Source organism: Jaculus jaculus, chromosome 2, assembly GCF_020740685.1.
Source record: "Jaculus jaculus isolate mJacJac1 chromosome 2, mJacJac1.mat.Y.cur, whole genome shotgun sequence".
Lineage (NCBI taxonomy): Eukaryota > Metazoa > Chordata > Mammalia > Rodentia > Dipodidae > Jaculus > Jaculus jaculus.
Window position 1 is genome coordinate 137,134,421 of NC_059103.1, and position 17,951 is coordinate 137,152,371.

At 38.7% G+C, this 17,951-nt stretch overlaps 1 protein-coding gene across 1 annotated transcript in view; it reads left to right on the forward strand.

Annotated features, from left to right (window-relative positions):
- The first annotated feature begins 213 nt into the window (after nt 1-213).
- Mcmdc2 (minichromosome maintenance domain containing 2) overlaps nt 214-17,951 on the forward strand; it is a 73,266-nt gene continuing 55,528 nt past the window's right edge. Inside the window, exons 1-6 of the mRNA XM_004653306.3 lie at nt 214-292; nt 382-512; nt 585-644; nt 16,544-16,739; nt 17,423-17,545; nt 17,661-17,765. Of these exons, the coding sequence (XP_004653363.3) occupies nt 214-292; nt 382-512; nt 585-644; nt 16,544-16,739; nt 17,423-17,545; nt 17,661-17,765 (694 nt within the window). The remainder of the gene's footprint in view (nt 293-381; nt 513-584; nt 645-16,543; nt 16,740-17,422; nt 17,546-17,660; nt 17,766-17,951) is intronic.

Sequence of the window (17,951 nt, forward strand, 5' to 3'; positions counted from 1 at the left end):
TTGAAATATTTTAGAGTTGGTAAATTAACCTAGTCTTACTTCATTTTCAACTTTAAGTTTTGATAGTTTGTAAACTTTTATTAGAAATCTTCAAGAATAAGCTTCATTTTTTTTAGGCTTCTTCTAGATATAAGCTTCACCAGCAATTGTAGATTAAACTACTACTAATAATAGAGAAGAGTCATTAACTAGGAAAAATTTTTGTATCTAAAAATGAAAGAGGCAGCCCTAATCTATCTTGACAGAAGTAGAGGCCTCCAAAAGTTTATGGATGATTGCAAGTACTACAATGGTAAGTTCAGTAAAAGTAATTTTATTTCAAACTTTCAAGTAAATTTCTGCATATAATAATTCTGACTTATATTTATGTATTTTTCACAGATTCAAAACAAAGTTATGCTGTCTATCGATTTAATATTTTAATAAATCCCTCTGATGTTGTTGAATTAGATGCTGAACTTGGAAATTACATTTTACACCATCCCTTAGAAGCTGCTCAAGTTTTTCAGTCAGTAAGTTAAACGGAAAATTATTCTATGCCACATGGAATGTTCAGTAACTAACTTGTTTGCTTGAAATCACAGGTCTGTTTTGTTGCTGTTAAGACTCTCTCACTAATTGGAGAATTACAGACTGAATCTCAAGTAAGTTTAAATTAACTTCAAAAATTCAGGGGCAAACTTTCAAGATGACTTTACTATTTTTATATTGATAGGTTTTGTTTTGTTAAAAAGCACTTAGGAGACAAAGGATTGCTGTAAGTTTGAAGCCAATGTGGAACTACAGGATGGACTCCAGGTCCACCTAGACTAGAGTGAGACCCTACCTTGAAAGAACACAACAAAAAATGCTAAGTAAGCCAGACAAGTCTGAAGGTCTTCAGCCCTTGGTTGTCCCTGGAAACATCCACAGAAACACACTTAGAGGCATGATTTATTTTTACTAATTTCTAGATGCTTTTGAATCCAATCAAGTTGACAATGAATGTTAATCACAAAGGGGCCCTAAATTCAATCAGAGAGCAAGCAATTTCTCCCATACTATATGCCTCTTAATTTCCCATATTATCACTTTTAGAGTAAATGTTTTTAAGGGGCCGGGAAGATGGCTTAGCCATTTAAAGGTTCTTGCTTGTAAAGCCTGCCATACTGTGTTCCCAAGCCACCCATGTAAGCCATATACAAAAAGTGCTGAAGATATGGCTTAGCAGTTAAGGCACTTGCCTGCAAAGCCTTACAACCCAGGTTTGATTCCCCAGTAACCATGTAAAGCCAGATGCACAAAGTGGTGGATGTATTTGGAGTTTGTTTGCAGTGGTTGGAGTCTCTGGCACAGCAATTCATTCATTCTCTCTCTTCCTCTCTGCTTGCAAATAAATAAACAAATAATATTTTTAAAGTTTTGCAAGCATCTGGTGTTTGTTTGTAGCTGCAAGAATTACACACACATGCAAATAAATGTTTTTAAAATAAAACATACTCAAAAGTAAAGAGACTAATAATAAAATGAATCTGCATACATCTATCACTCAAATTCAGTTATAGATAGATATGCATCATATTTTTTTGTCAGAAATATTTGAAAATATTTTAAATTTTTATTATTTTTTGTTTCTTTTTATTTATTTATTTGAAAGCGACAGAGAGAGAAAGAGGCAGATAGAGAGAGAAAATGGACGCGCCAGGGCCTCCTGCCACTGCAAACAAACTCCAGATGCATGCACCCCCTTGTGCATCTGGCTAACGTGGGACCTGGGGAATTGAGCCTCGAACCAGGGTCCTTAGGCTTCACAGGCAAGCACTTAACTGCTAAGTCATCTCTCCAGCCCATATTTTAAATTTTTGACAATTGCATACTTGTATATAATGAAATTTAATTATATTTACTTCCCATTACCTTCTATTATCCCTCTCTCATTCCTATTGAACACTTTCCTTTTCCCAAATAGTCCCCCATCTACTTTCATGTCTTTTTCTTTTTTAAATTTTTTTTAAATATTTATTTATTTTTATTTATTTATTTGACAGAAAGAGGGAGAGAGAGAGAATGGGCATTCCAGCTACTACAAATGAACTCCAGACACGTGTGCCACCCAGTGTATCTGGCTAATGTGGGTTCTGGGGAATAGAAACTGGGTCCTTGGGCTTTGCAGGCAAATGCCTTAACCTCTAAGCCATTCCTCCAGCCCTTCTTTTTAAAAATTTTTATTGAAAAATTCCATAAGTATAAACAATAAAACATGATAATTCCCATTCTCACCCTCATTTTCCCTCTCTCAAATGCATCCTCCATCAAATCCCCTCTCTCTTCAAATTACTATCTTTTCTTTTGATGTCACCATCTTTTCCTCCTATTATGAAGGTCTTATAGCGAGGTCAGGAATATCAAGGCCACTTTGTGTCTGGAAGATTGCGTTGTAAGCATTCCTACCCTTCTTATGGCTCTAACATTATTTCTACCACCTCCTCTGCACTGGACCCTCAGCCTTGGAGGTAGACGTCTCAGTTCTGAACACTCCACTATCACTTTTCAGCACTGTTGTGAATTTTGGGTCACCCCAGTGGCCACAACCTTATGAAAAGAGAAGCTTCTCTAACTAAAACTAAGAGTAGCATTAATATATGGGCATAAACATAAAAAAGTGTTTAAAGGGCAGTTTTGTGTGTACAATACATGCATTTATCCAGACAACAGCAGGCCTTACTCCCCTAGGGCTCGTGGCCTACCCAGACATAGGCTTTTGACTAGGTTTTCAGTACCAGGCATGGATTCCCTCCCATGGAGCAGACATCCAGTCCAATTAGAGGGCAGTTTGTTTCCCCAATAAAAGACATGCTACTAGCACCAGTTGGCACAGTTGGCTTAACCGGCCAGTCTTAAGGTTTGGAGGGTCCACTACTGTTTACCACCATAGCAGCTTAGCTGTTTCCAGCTTTCTGACAACAGGGGGAGGTTTCCAGCTTAGCTTCAGCTTGATTTTTCAATGACTTGCAGCCCAAGCATGTAGAGTTTTTAGCATCTTTTTATTTCTTTCTTTGGTGACCAACTGAGTTTAATTAGGGTTACTTGTATAAGCATGAGGGAGGAATTATTTACTGGAGAATAGGTAACTTACTAGTGGCTATAGCACTGAAGAAAATGACTCCTTCCTCAGGGGCCATTAACTGCCAGTAGCTCTTCAAGTAGCCTCATGATCCCCTCCCCCATCCATGATGGAATCTTGATGTGCCCAATCTTATGCAGGTACCCACAGCTATTGTGAATTCATGAGTGCAACAGGAATGTCATATCTGAAAGACTGTTTCACAACATTGCTCATTATCTTCCAACTCATACATTCTTTCTACCTCCTCTTACTCAATGACCTCTCAGTCCTAGAGAGGATGATAGAGATATCCTATTTAGGTCTGAGCACTCATCAGTTATTATTCTCAACACTTTGATCAATTATGAGAATTTACATTAACTACTACCCACTTGTGAAAAGAAGCTTCTCCAACAAAGGCTGAGCACAGAAGTAATCTTTGGGTATTAGCTTAAATATGTATTTATTTTATTATTTTAAATATTTATTTGAGAGAGATAGGAGGTAGAGTGAAAAAGAGAGAGAATGGATAAGTGTGCTAGGACCTCCTACTACTGTAAATGTACTCTGGACACATATGTTACTTTATGCATCTGGCTTTATGTGAGTATTGGAATTGAACCTGAGCAGTCATGCTTTGCAAGCAAGTGCCTTTAACCATTGAGCACTCTCTCCAGCCTAAACATAAATATTTAGAAAGCAGTTTGAGAACATGTCAATTTAGCAAAACAATAGTAATATAGTAGGTTCCCTTTCAAAGACCTATGGCCTCCTTAGTCATGGGCATTTTTGTTGTTTTGTTTTGTTTTTTGGTTTAGTCTTTCAAGGTAGGGTCTCACTCTAGCTCAGGCTGACCTGGGATTCATTATATAGTGTCAGGGTGGCCTCAAACTCATGGTAATCCTCCTACCTCTGCCTACCAAGTACTGGGATTAAAGGCATGCACCGCCACACCTGGCCAGTCATAGGCTTTTGACTAGGTTTACAGTACTAGGCATGAATTCCCTTCTGTGTTGTGGGCCTCAAATCCAATCAGAAAGCAGTTGGTTACCCCCACAACAATTACAGCACTAAACCACTAGTGGGCATATCTTGCTTGGTGGGTCAGTTTTGTAGTGTGCAGGATCCACAGCTCGGTAAGATCGTTGATGACTTTTCTCCTTGAGTAGCCTGCTTAGCACCTTCTGGCACCATGAGAACTAATCAGAAGGAGCAGCTGACAGTTCAGTTCCAGCTTCGCTCCTCTATGCCCTTCAACTCAAGTGTGGTATTGTCACTGCCAGGGACTTGACATCTAGTTATGGTGGGTAACTATAAGCAATGATATTAGCCTTATTGTTTTGGCAATTGTTATAGTCAGTTACACCTTCCTGGTATGACCACTCACCCAAACACAATTTTATGGGAAGAAGGGATTTATTTCAAGCTTACAGGTCCACAGGAAGTTCCATCAATGACAGAAGAATCTGGCTTTCCAAACAGAAAGAGAAACCACCAGCAGCCAGCACACACCCAAAAGCAGTAAGCAGGAATCCTTCCAGAGCTCAAGCCTCTTTGCACACCTTTGGGCTGAATTCAGATTGGTTCCCAATGACATGACCCATGTAGCAGGAATGTGCCTACTAGGGGTTGAAGTTGCAAACTCAATTTTAATAAAACACTTGATTCTGTGGGGCCATACATTCAAACTACCACATTCCACTCCTGGCATCCATGTACTCAAGATCATCTCACATTGCAAATTGTATTTAGTCCAGCTTCAAAGGTCCCCAGAGTCTTTACTAACTTTAAGACTATCCCTTGACTGTGAGTCCTGTAAAATCAAAACATGTTACATACTTTCAACATGTAATGGCACAGAATAAACATTTCCATTGCTATAATGCATAACAAGGAGAAACTGGGCCAATGACAAATCAGTTATTTAAACAGAATGAGGTTGTCTTGGCTCTCTAGAATTTTAAAAGGTACAATATTTAAGATTCTTCCTCCCCCCCCCCCCCCCCGCCGTAGTTCACTGTGTAAAATACTAGAGTTAAAAAGAAATCTGGGACTTCCAGTTAAGATGGCGGTGTAGGTACCACGCCAATGCAGCCTAGGGGGGTAAAAAGACCAAAAAAACTCAGCAAAATACACACGTTTACTAAAAAGTGAGGTGTATAGGAAATTGAAGCAGCAGCGGAGAAGTAGAAGAGATCCAGAGCATCCAGAGCCCGCAAAGGCTGGTAAAAACGGCCCCAGCAGCTCCACCAACCACGGCGGCGGTGCACCAGAAAGCTGCCAGACTCGGCTCCAGCTGCAGAAAAAGCCAGGTGTGGGGATTTTTCCACTCACACTGGCGCTCTCTGTAGCAAAAGGAACTTGAAGGGAGAGCGGCAGTGAGCAACGGAGGAACAGACCACAAGGTAGAAGAAAACGTGGAACAGTGAGAGAACCAGAGCAGCTGTGGCTCCCTCCCCTCCCCCACCACCTGAGCCCAGCTCCAGCGAACAGAGCAGCGGTCCCAGTATCCGGCCACACCAACTTGACCTGACAGCAGGACCCAAGCAGGAGCATAGTCCGGCAGCAACACCAACGGATCCAGCAACAGTAACAGTGGCCCCAGCAGCAGCAGATCCAGTAGCAGCAGCAGCGGCAGACCCAGCAGCAGCAGCAGTTTCAGAGGCAGCAGCAGCAGATTCAGCAGCAGCAGCCTCAGTGGCAGCAGTGGCATTGGACCCAGCAGCAGCAGCTTCAGCAGCAGCGGCGACAGACCCAGCAGAGGCAGCTTTGCAGCAGCAGTTCCATTAGCGGGTGTGCTGATCTGCAGGGCCACAGTTGCCAGGCTTGGTTTGCCCCACAGGAAAAGCCAGTGCCCAGCTCCAGAAATCAGAACAGCAGCCCAACGACCCAGGCAGCAACTTGACTGAGACCAAACTCATCCAGGGTAACTAGGATTGCACCAGGGAAGGGTTTCACTTGGTCACAAGCTGACTTGGATCCCTCAACAGACCAGAAATCTTAACCTCTATGTTGATAGAGGATCTGGTTGTTATAATGCTGGCATACATACTTGGGGCTGTTTTTGATTGAATGGGTACAGTGTTTAGTTAACTTTTAGAATCTACCTGTATTTTATTCCACTCAGCCTACTTGAATACTCCCATAGCAGGGAAACTCAACCCCTAGGAGCACCTTTGTAGATACTCTGAAAGTCTTAAGAGCCACACCTAACACCTTAAGCTCCTACCCTGAAAATATATAACATCAAACCAATTGACACAGCTAAGAATACCCAGTTAGCTAGAAAATCCAAGCATTACCTTAATCCAAGATGCAAAAATATATACAGTATAACACAAGAAACACTAAAAAGCAAGACGATACAAATCCACCTAAAAGTATTAATGCATCAGAAATGACCTCCAGTGAGAATGAGTTAGAGGAAATGCCTGAGAAAGATTTCAAAGAAGTCAGAGAACAAATCAAAGGAGTCAAAGAGGAACTCAAAGAGGAAATCAAAGGAATCAAAGAAGATGCAGGACACCAATTTCATGAAATAAAGAAGGCAATACAAGACATAAATAAGGAAATAGAAATAATAAAGAAAAACCAGTCAGAATTACTAGCAATGAAGACCACAGTTAATGAAATAAAAAACTCTGTAGAAAATCTCACCAGTAGAATAGATGAAGAAGAGAACAGAATACCTAAGCTAGAAGACCAGGTGGCAGATCTAATACAGTCCAACAAAGAGAAAGACAAACTTACAGAAAAGTATGAGTGGGAATTTCAAGATATTTGGGACACTATGAAAAGATCAAATATAAGAATTCAGGGCATAGTAGAAGGAGAAGGATTCCACTCTAAAGCATAGTAGGCGTCTTCAACAAAAGCACAGAAGAAAATTTCCCCCAAATTGGGAAAGAGGTGCCAATGTAGATACAGGAAGCCTTTAGAACCCTAGCCAGACAAAACCTGGAAAGAACCTCTCCTCGCCATATTATAATCAAACATCCAAACACACAAACCAAAGAAAAAGTATTGAAAGCAGTTAGAGAGAAAAATCAAGTTACCTACAAAAGCAAGCCCATCAGGATAACAGCAGATTATTCAACACAAACTTTTAAAGCCAGAAGGGTTTGGAGTGATATCTACCAAGTTCTGAAACATAACAACTGTCTACCAAGGTTACTTTATCCTGCAAAGCTATCCATTCAAATAAACAGAGAAATAAGGACATTCCATGAAAAAAGCAGGTTAAAGGAGTATTTGAAGACAAAACCAGCTCTACAGAAAATACTTGATAGAATCCTCCATGCTGAAGAAAAGGAAAATCACACATATAAGGAACCTAGAAAAAACAAGCAATACTCAAATACTACTTAACACAAGAGAGCACAGGTAGAACCAGAACCACACACACACACACACAAAAAAAAAAAAATGGCAAACATAAATACACACCTTTCAATAAATTCTCTTAATATCAATATCCTCAATGCCCCAACGAAAAGACATAGGTTTGCAGACTGGGTTAAAAAGCAGGATCCTACAATTTGTTGTCTCCAAGAAACTCACCTTTCTACAAAGGATAGACATTATCTTAGGGTGAAAGGTTGGAAGATGGTGTTTCAAGCAAATGGACCTAGAAAATAAGCAGGGGTTGCTATCCTAATATCTGACAAGGTAGACTTTAGTCCGTTAGTCAAGAAAGATAAAGAAGGTCACTTTATATTGATTAAGGGCACACTCCAACAGGAGGACATTACAATCCTAAACATATATGCACCTACCATGGGGGCTCCCAAATTCATCAAACAAACACTATTAGAACTAAGGTCAAAGATAACACCAAACACAGTGGTAGTGGGTGACTTTAACACCCCACTCTCATCAATTGACAGGTCATCCCGGGAAAAAATAAACAGAGAGGCATCTGGACTAAATGAAGTCATAGAAGGATGGACTTAACAGATATATACAGGACATTTCATCCAAAGGCTGCGGAATATACATTCTTTTCAACAGCACATGGAACATTCTCTAAAATAGACCATATATTAGGACACAAAGCAAATCTTAACAAATTCAGGAAAATTGAAATAATTCCTTGCATTCTATCTGACCACAATGGAATTAAACTACAAATCAGTAGCAAGAAAGGCTATAGAGCATACACAAAATCATGGAAACTAAACAATACACTACTAAATGATGAATGGGTCAATGAAGAAATCAAGAAGGAAATCAAAAACTTTATAGAGTCAAACGATAATGAGAACACAACATATCAAAATCTCTGGGACACAATGAAGGCAGTTCTAAGAGGTAAATTTATAGCCTTAAGTGCCTATGTTAAGAAATTAGAAAGGTCACAAGTAAAAGACCTAATGCTTCACCTTAAAGCCTTGGAAAAAGAAGAACAAGGCAAACCAAAAATCAGTAGGCAGGAAGAAATAATAAAGACTAGGGCAGAAATTAATGAAATAGAAACAAAAACAATCTAAAGAATTAATGAAACAAAGAGTTGGTTCTTTGAAAGGATAAACAAGATTGATAAACCCTTAGCAAATCTGACCAAAAGAAATAGAGAAGAGACACAAATTAATAAAATCAGAGATGAACAAGGTAACATCACAACAGATTCCAGAGAAATTCAAAAAATCATAGGGACATACTATAAAAGCATATACTCCACAAAGTATGAAAATCTGAAAGAAATGGATGATTTCCTTGATTTATATGACCTACCTAAATTAAATCAAAATGAGATTAATCACTTAAATAGACCTATAACAAATATGGATATCCGAACAGTTATCAATAATCTCCCAACTAAAAAAAGCCCAGGCCCAGATGGATTCACTGCTGAATTTTACCAGACCTTTAAGGAAGAGTTTCTTAAGCTTTTCCAGGAAATAGAAAAAGAAGGAATTCTACCAAACTCCTTCTATGAGGCCAGCACCACCCTGATACCAAAACCAGACAAAGATAGACCAAAAAAAAGAAAATTATGGACCAATCTTCCTCATGAACATAGATGCAAAAATTCTCAACAAAATATTGGCAAACAGAATACAAGAGTATATCAAAAAGATCATTCACCATGACCAAGTAGGCTTTATCCCAGAGATGCAGGGATGATTCAACATATGCAAATCTATAAATGTAATACATTATATAAACAGGTTAAAGGACAAAAATCACATGATCATCTCATTAGACGCAGAGAAAGCATTTGACAAAATCCAACATTCCTTCATGGTAAAAGTCCTACAGAGACTGGGAATAGAAGGAACATATCTCAATATAATAAAGGCTATTTATGACAAGCCTACAGCCAACATATTACTAAATGGGGAAAAACTGGAAGCTTTTCCACTAAAATCAGGAACAAGACAAGGGTGTCCACTGTCCCCACTTTTATTTAATATATTACTGGAAGTCTTAGCCATAGCAATAAGGCAAGAGACACACATAAAAGGGATACAAATTGGAAAGGAAAAGATCAAGTTATCATTATTTGCAGATGACATGATTCTATACATAAAGGACCCTAAAGACTCTACTAGCAAACTGTTAGAGCTGATCAAAACCTACAGCCATGTAGCATGGTACAAATTAGTACACAGAAATCAGTAGCCTTCATATATGCTGACAACACACGCACAGAGGATGAAATCAGAGAATCACTCCCATTCACAATTGCATCAAAAAAATAAATAAATAAATAAATAAAGTACCTTGGAATAAACCTAACGAAGGAAGTAAAGAATCTCTACAGTGAGAACTTTAAAGCACTCATGCGAGAAATTGCAGAAGACACTAGAAAGTGGAGAAACATCCCTTGTTCCTGGATTGGAAGAATCAATATTGTGAAAATGGCAATCTTACCTAAAGCAATCTACACATTTAATGCAATCCCTATCAAAATTCCAAAGTCATTCTTCATGGAAATAGAAAAAACAATCCAAAAATTCATTTGGAATCACAAAAAACCTCGAATATCTAAAATTATACTGAGCAACAAAAATAAGGCTGGTGGTATCACCATACCTGATTTTAACCTATACTACAGAGCCATAGTAACAAAAACAGCATGGTACTGGCACAAAAACAGACATGTAGATCAGTGGAACAGAATAGAGGACCCAGATGTAAGCCCAAGTAGCTATAGCCACCTGATATTCGATAAAAATGCCCAAAATACTCATTGGAGAAAAGACAGCCTCTTCAGCAAATGGTGTTGGGAAAACTGGATATATATCTGCAGAAGGATGAAAATAGATTCTTCTCTCTCGCCATGCACAAGAATTAAGTCCAAATGGATTAAAGACCTTAACATCAGACCTGAAACTCTGAAACTGCTAGAGGAAAAAGTAGGGGAAACCCTTCAACATATTGGTCTTGGCAAAGACTTTCTGAATACAACCCCAATTGCTCAGGCAATAAAACCACAGATTAATCACTGGGACCTCAGGAAATTACAAAGATTTTGCACTGCAAAGGACACAGTGAAAAAAGCAAAGAGGCAACCTACAGAATGGGAAAAAATCTTCGCCAGCTATATATCTGATAGAGGATTAATATCTAGGATATACAAAGAACTCAAAAAGTTAAATAATAAGGAATCAAACAAGCCAATCAAAAAATGGGCTAAGGAGCTAAATAGAGAGTTCTCAAAGGAAGAAATACGAATGGCATATAAGCATCTTAAAAAATGTTCTACGTCACTAGTCATCAGGGAAATGCAGATTAAAACTACATTGAGATTCCATCTCACTCCTGTCAGATTGGCCACCATCATGAAAACAAATGATCATAAATATTGGCTGGGATGTGGTAAAACAGGAACCCTTCTACACTGCTGGTGGGAATGCAATCTGGTCCAGCCATTGTGGAAAAAAGTGTGGAGGTTCCTAAAACAGCTAAAGATTGATCTACCATATGACCTAGCTATAGCACTCCTAGGCATATATCCAAAGGACTCATCTCATTTCCTTAGAAGTATGTGCTCAACCATGTTTATTGCTGCTCAATTTATAATAGCTGGGAAATGGAACCAGCCTAGATGTCCCTCAGCTGATGAGTGGATGATGAAGATATGGCACATTTATACAGCAGTAAAGAAAAGTGAAGTTATGAAATTTGCAGACAAATGGATGGACCTGGAAAGGATTATACTAAGTGAGGTAACCCAGGCCCAGAAAGCCAAATGCCACATGTTCTCTCTCATATGTGGATCCTAGCTACAGATGATTGTGCTTCTGCGTGAGAATGAAAATACTTAGTAGCAGAGGCTAGTAAGTTAAAAAGGAGACATAAAGGGAAGAGAAAGGAAGGGAGGAGGGTACTTAATAGGTTGATATTGTATATATGTAAGTACAGTGATTGAGATGGGGAGGTAATATGATGGAGAATGGAATTTCAAAGAGGAAAGTTTGTGGGGGTGGAATTACCATGGGATTTTGTTCATTATTTATTTATTTGAGAGCAACAGACACAGAAAGAAAGGCAGAGAGAGAGAGGGAGAGAGAACGGGCGCACCAGGGCTGCCAGCCACTGGAAACAAACTCCAGCGCCCCGGCTAACCTGGGTCCTGGAGAATCGAGCCTCAAACCGGTGTCCTTAGGCTTCCCAGGCACGCGCTTAACTGCTAAGCCATCTCTCCAGCCCAACCATGGGATTTTTTTTTTATAATCATGGAAAATGCTAATAAAAATTAAAACAAAGAAAAGAAAAGAAATCTGGGGCTGGAGAGATGGCTTAGCGGTTAAGTGCTTGCCTATGAAGTCTAAGGACCCCTGTTCAAGGCTCGATTCCCCAGTACCCACCTAAGACAGATGCACGAAGTAGTGCATGCATTTGGAGTTTGTTTGTAGTGGCTGGAAGCCATGGTGTGCTCATTCTCTCTCTTTCTCTGCCTCTTTCTCTCTTTCTCTGTCGGCCTCAAATAAATAAATAAAAGTAAACAAAAAATTTAAAAAAGAAATTTGCTGTACCACATGCCTGTGCCTGCCTAGGCAGTGCATGGATGAATGAGTGCCTGTGACCACTACTTCCTAGATAGCTCTAAGGAGGGGCAGTAGAGTGTTGTGGTCAGTTGATGCTCTTTGGCACATGTGACTTTAGTTTATCTAAATATTTATCTTTGACAAGGTACAGCCCAGCTTGCCTACCATTGCTTTGGATCTTTCCAGACAAAAAGTCACAAAAATTGTATCTAGTCCTTTTGTGTTGTCAAAGTGGTTCAGAATCATAGTGTAATATTTGGGACCCATACCATGTTTATTTAACTCCCCAAATTTTTCTGTTTCTTTGGTAAAGTTATAACAATTTTTGTTTTTTATTTAGTGTTACATACTTAAGCAATGAATGTTATTATTAGGTTTTTTTTTTCTTCTTAGAATGGCCTGAAAACAGTCATTCTTTGTTAAGAAAGGATACGGTGTAACATTTATTACTCAGTGTGACATAGATTATATAGTTTTGAAGAGAAAAGTTTGAGAGTATCACTTGTTACCACCACATCACTACTACAATAGTGGCTCAGATTTGCTCAAGGAAACTCATTGTGAATTGCAGTGGAGACCCAGTAAAGATGCCAGGGCCATGAGCTGGCTGCTGAGGAGCTGCCGGCCTGATGAAGTTTTCCAGGACTGTGAGTAGCCTAGCTGGAGGGGCAGAGTTGGAATGCCAGAGACTTGTTGCTGGTTACAGTTATCGGACTTGGAGATTTATCATGGGCTAGAGTTGTTGGACTTGAAGCTACAGAGTTTGATGTTTGCCCTGGTTGTTTAAATCTTGTGTTGGTTGAATGTTTCTTTGCTATGCCCAATGCCATCTTTTGCAGTGTGAATATTTATTCTGTGCCATTATGGGGTTTTTGAGGTAGTTATTTGGTATTATGGCTCAATTAAAAGATCTTGGACTATGAGGATGTATGAACATTATTGGAATTGATAAAAAACTATGAGACTTTTAAAGTTAGATGAATGCATTGCATTTTACATCATGTATGGTTATCAGTTTATGGGGGCCAGGGGCAGAATGTGGTGGTTTGATTCAGGTATCTCCCATAAACTGAGGTGTTCTGAATGCTAGGTTCCCAGCTGATGGATATTTGGGAATTAATGCCTCCTTGAGGGAGTGTATTGTTTGGGGCGGGCTTATGGGTGTTATAACCAGTTTCTCCATGCCAGTGTTTGGCACAATCTCCTGTTGCTATTGTCCACCTTATGTTGGCTAGGGGGTGATGTCCACCCTCTGCTCATGCCATTGTTTTCCCCTGTCATCATGGAGTTTCCCCTTGAGCCTGTAAGCCAAAATCTCTTTTTCCCAGAAAAAAAAGAAAAAAGAAACTCACTCATTGTGAAAGGACTACTATTTCTTTACTAAGCTCCAGTAATACCATATATTTATTGTTTTAAGTAGTCTAAACATAAAATGGTCCCAAATAAATATTTCAATAATGTAAAATAGTTTTATGGAAAGTATTTGTCTTATACCCATGGCTAGGGTAGAGTGCTGTGTCTATAATTTTTCTTAAGAGGATTATTACTAAGAAGTACCCTATCTCTTTTCTTCTCTAGTCCAGGCTGACCTGAAATGCATTACGTAGTCTCAGGGTGGTCACTCACAGTGATCCTCCTACCTTTGCTTCCCAAGTGTTGGGATTAAAGGCGTGTACAACCACGTCCAGATTCCTATCTCCTTTCTATCCAAAAAAGAAAAAAAAATGAGTTTTTATACTTTTGTCATTTTTTAGAAATGTTCATTTTATTCTTCCTCCCCCGCCCCATGGTGCTAGAGATTAAGCCCAGGATCTCATGACAAGTACTTCTACCACTGAGCTTTATCCCTAGCCCAAGTTGTTGTTTTTAATTGTTTTAGAAGTTTAATTTTGAATTATTGGGACACACACAAGGATATATATATCCTTCTACCTTTGCCTTGTTGTTTTTGGTTGGAGCTACTATCCAGATTTCTGAAAATACATGTTCTCCAATGATCTTACTTTTGAGAAGTTTTTGTTGAGGATATATTTGAAGATTGACATTTGCATATTGTCTTTCATTCTGTTGACCTTGGTGAAATATATAAATTTTATCATTCCCTATTTTTGTCTTTGAAGTGTATCTCTTTTTTTTGGCTTTTCAGGGTAGGATTTCACTGACCTGGAATTCACTAGATTCTGAGGCTGGCCTCAAATTCATGGTGATCCTCCTACCTCTGCCTCCCGGGTGCTGGGATTAAAGGCGTGCACCACCACTCCTGGCTTCTTTTGTGTTTTTAAATATTTTATATTTATTTATTTGACAGAAAAAGAGGGAGAGAGAATGGGCGCATCAGGGACTCCAGTCACTGCACACAAACTCCAGACCATGTGCCCCCTTGTGCATCTAGCTAACATGGGTCCTAGGGAATTGAACCAGGGTCCTTTGGCTTTGCAGGCAAACGCCTTAACTGCTAAGCCATCTCTCCAGCCCTCTTTTGTGTTTTTAAATGCATTTATGTTATAAGTGTGTTTTTTATTATTGACTTTAAATAAAGAGGTGAAAAAAAGAAAAAATATTCATGATTTAGAGATGTTGCTCTACAGATCAAAGGATTTTACATATTCGGATCATCTTTTAAGTATCAACAAAGAAAAAATAAAAATAGTAGGGAAACAATATCGGCAAACCTCATAATTACATGAATCAAGGTAATTGAGGTTATATACATCACTTTCTTGTTCTGAACTTACTTAAGTAACTTACAGAAGGGCAAAGGTTTAATTTACCTCATAGTTTCCAGGTTTTCATCATGGTGAGGAAGGCATGGCAGCCTTGAGCAGAAGTGGGGTCACATTCCCTCAGCAATCAGGAAGCAAACAAAAAGAGCAGGAAGTGAGGCCTGACACGCTCCCTCCAACAAGGCTTCCCCTCCTCAAGGTTCCAAAACCTTTCTGAACAATGCCACCAGCTGGGGACCAAGTATTCAAAACATGAGCCTAGGGGGGCTTTTGACATTCAAACCACCACAGAAATTTGAATATTTTAAAATAAAACGGTTTTAAAACATTCTAGACATTTTCTTTTTTAAAAAATTTATTTGTGGGGGCTAGAGATGGCTCAGTGGTTAAAACACTTGCTTGCAAAGCTAAGGACCCAGGTTTGATTCTCCAGTACCCATGTAAAACCAGATACACATGGTGGTGCATGCATCTGGAGTTCATTTGCAATTGCTAGAGGCCCAGGCATGCCCATTTTCTCTCACTCTATCTGTCTTTTTCTTCCTCTCTCTCTCAAATAAATATTTAAAAAATTATTTGTGTATGTATGGGTGATTGTACCACTGCACTTGTGTGGAGGTCAAAGGACAACTTCAAGAAGTCTGTGCTCCACCTTCATTTTTGGGGGAGGAGGGGTTCTGAGATAAGCGTCTCACTCTAGCCCAGGCTGACATGGAACTCACTTTGTAGTCTCAGGCTGGCCTTGAACGCACAGTGATCCTCTTACCTCTTCCTCCTCAAGTGCTGGGATTAAAGGCGTGTGCCACCACAACCAGGTATTTTGGTGCTTTATTATCATGCTGTTCAGTTTCCTGCAGTGGGGAAGGGCTGTCCCTTATCCTTTTGACACATAATCATTAGTTCTTGATAGCTTCTTTAGTTTCTATTACAAGAAGATGCCCCAATTCCATCTAGCATATTTTCTGTTCCAGACTTGCAATCAGTTAATTGCCTCCAAAAAGCCCTGGTTCCTTTTTAATGAGAAATTATATTGAGGTCATAGTTTGGGCACTAGCAATGTTATATACTATTGGATTGATTTTTTTGTTTGTTTGTTTGTTTTTCGAGGTAGGGTCTCACTCTAGCCCAGGCTGACCTGGAATTCACTATGGAGTCTCCGGGTGGCTTTGAACTCATGGCAATCCTCCTACCTCTGCCTCCCAAGTGGTGGGATTAAAGGCATGTGCCACCATGCCCGGCTGGATTGACATTTTAAATATATATTTTATTTATTTATTCATTTGAGAGAGAAAGAGGCAGTGAGACAGAGAGAAAGAATGGGCTTGCCAGGGCCTCCAGCCACTGCAAACAAACTCTAGATGCATGCACCCCCTTGTGCATCTGGCTTATGTAGGTCCTGGAGAATCAAACCAGGATCTTTTGGCTTTGCAGGCAAGTGCTTTAACCACTAAGCCGTCTCTCCAGCCTCTGGGTTGACATTTTAAGATTTGTTTTTCAGTGAAAATAACCATAAGATATGTATTTTAAGGAAAAATAGTAAGTTCATTGTGATAATTTCAATTAAAAATTATAGGATTTTTATTTTTATAATTTTTAGTATTTTATCTTCTGCCTAATATTTGGTTCCTTACAAGACTAAGAAATCATTTATTTTATTTATTCTACAGTGTTCTTACTATATGATTATATAAGTCCTGGACCTACAAGTTTTAGTAACACCATTTTTATGTTCTTACCAGATTAATATAGTGCTGAAATTAACACATTTACCTCCTCTGCCAAGTTATTATCTTGATCTTTGTGAGTTTCCACTTAATTATACATCTCAGAGATTTTATATGATGCAAGGAATTGTGATTGCAATGACAACCACAACCAAGTATACACAAGGTGCAAGATTCCTTTGTTCAGATGAAGCATGCCCTCTTTCAAAAGGTAAATATTAAAACATAAAATCAAAACATCAGTTTCTTGTTTCATCACAAACCATGTTCACAATTAGTAACCAATCTCTCAAAATGGAATATATAGAAAATTTTGGTGTCTTCTAATATTTATAAATTTATGTTGTATAATTTTGAACCATTCTTTCCTTCTACCTTACAATTCAACAAGTAGTCGTAAATTGAGAAGTATTGTTCTTCTCATATGTTGTTTCATGACAGTTGACACGTGCTGTTCCCTCTCCACTCAAATGCTTTGTTAACCCTTTGACTTGACTACGTCAGTCCTTCTCCAGGACATCTTTTATCCACTTTCCTGTGTTCTCTGTAAACACTCTGCAAATGATGCCTCATACTGAAATTACGTTTTTCATTGTCACATGTAGAAGTTGTGTCTAAGTATTTTACCAGTGCCTTAGCACAGTACCATGCAAGAAACAGCCATATTGCCAGCACTCAGGAGACTGAGGCAAGACAATCAAGGGTTTAAGGCCAGTCAGTGATATATACTGAGAACCTATCTCAATCAATGAATCAATCAATTTTTGTACAGAGTAGATAAATGTACTTCTCCAAGTGTAACATTGAATTAATTGTACTTTGAATCACACTAGTAGTAAATGGTTGGAAATGGACAGTCTAAAAGCAACTTAGCTTACCACTGTTTCCTTTCAGGATTTCAGTATATAAGAGTGCATGTGCCTGGTGCTACAGAATCTGCAACAGTAAGAAATGACTTTTTGTGTCATCTATGTTCATCTTCACTTCAAGAAGACAGAAAATTCAGAGTACTGGGTGGTAAAGATGCATCTACATCTTATAATTTTTAAACATTATATTCTAATATGAAAACTAAATTGAATATCCATTCTAATAACTCATATAACTCATGTGTTTTTTTCTTTCCTTAAAGATAAACAGATAATAGAAATAATTACCACAAAAGCCCTTCATGCTTTTCAAGGATATTCTAAAAACCAGCCATTTAGATTTCAATCACTTAGTATTTTTTTAAGAGGTATGTGAGGTCTCTTTGAATTTCAAACAAATTGTTACAAGAAGTGAACTTCAGTTGTTTATGTGCATATATTATAAATATATTTATATACTTTAAGAATGGAACATCATCTTATTCCTGGGTGCTAAGTCCCAGAATCTAACCTAGTATAAAATAGACAAGCTGAACTAGATGAGTATTTCACTT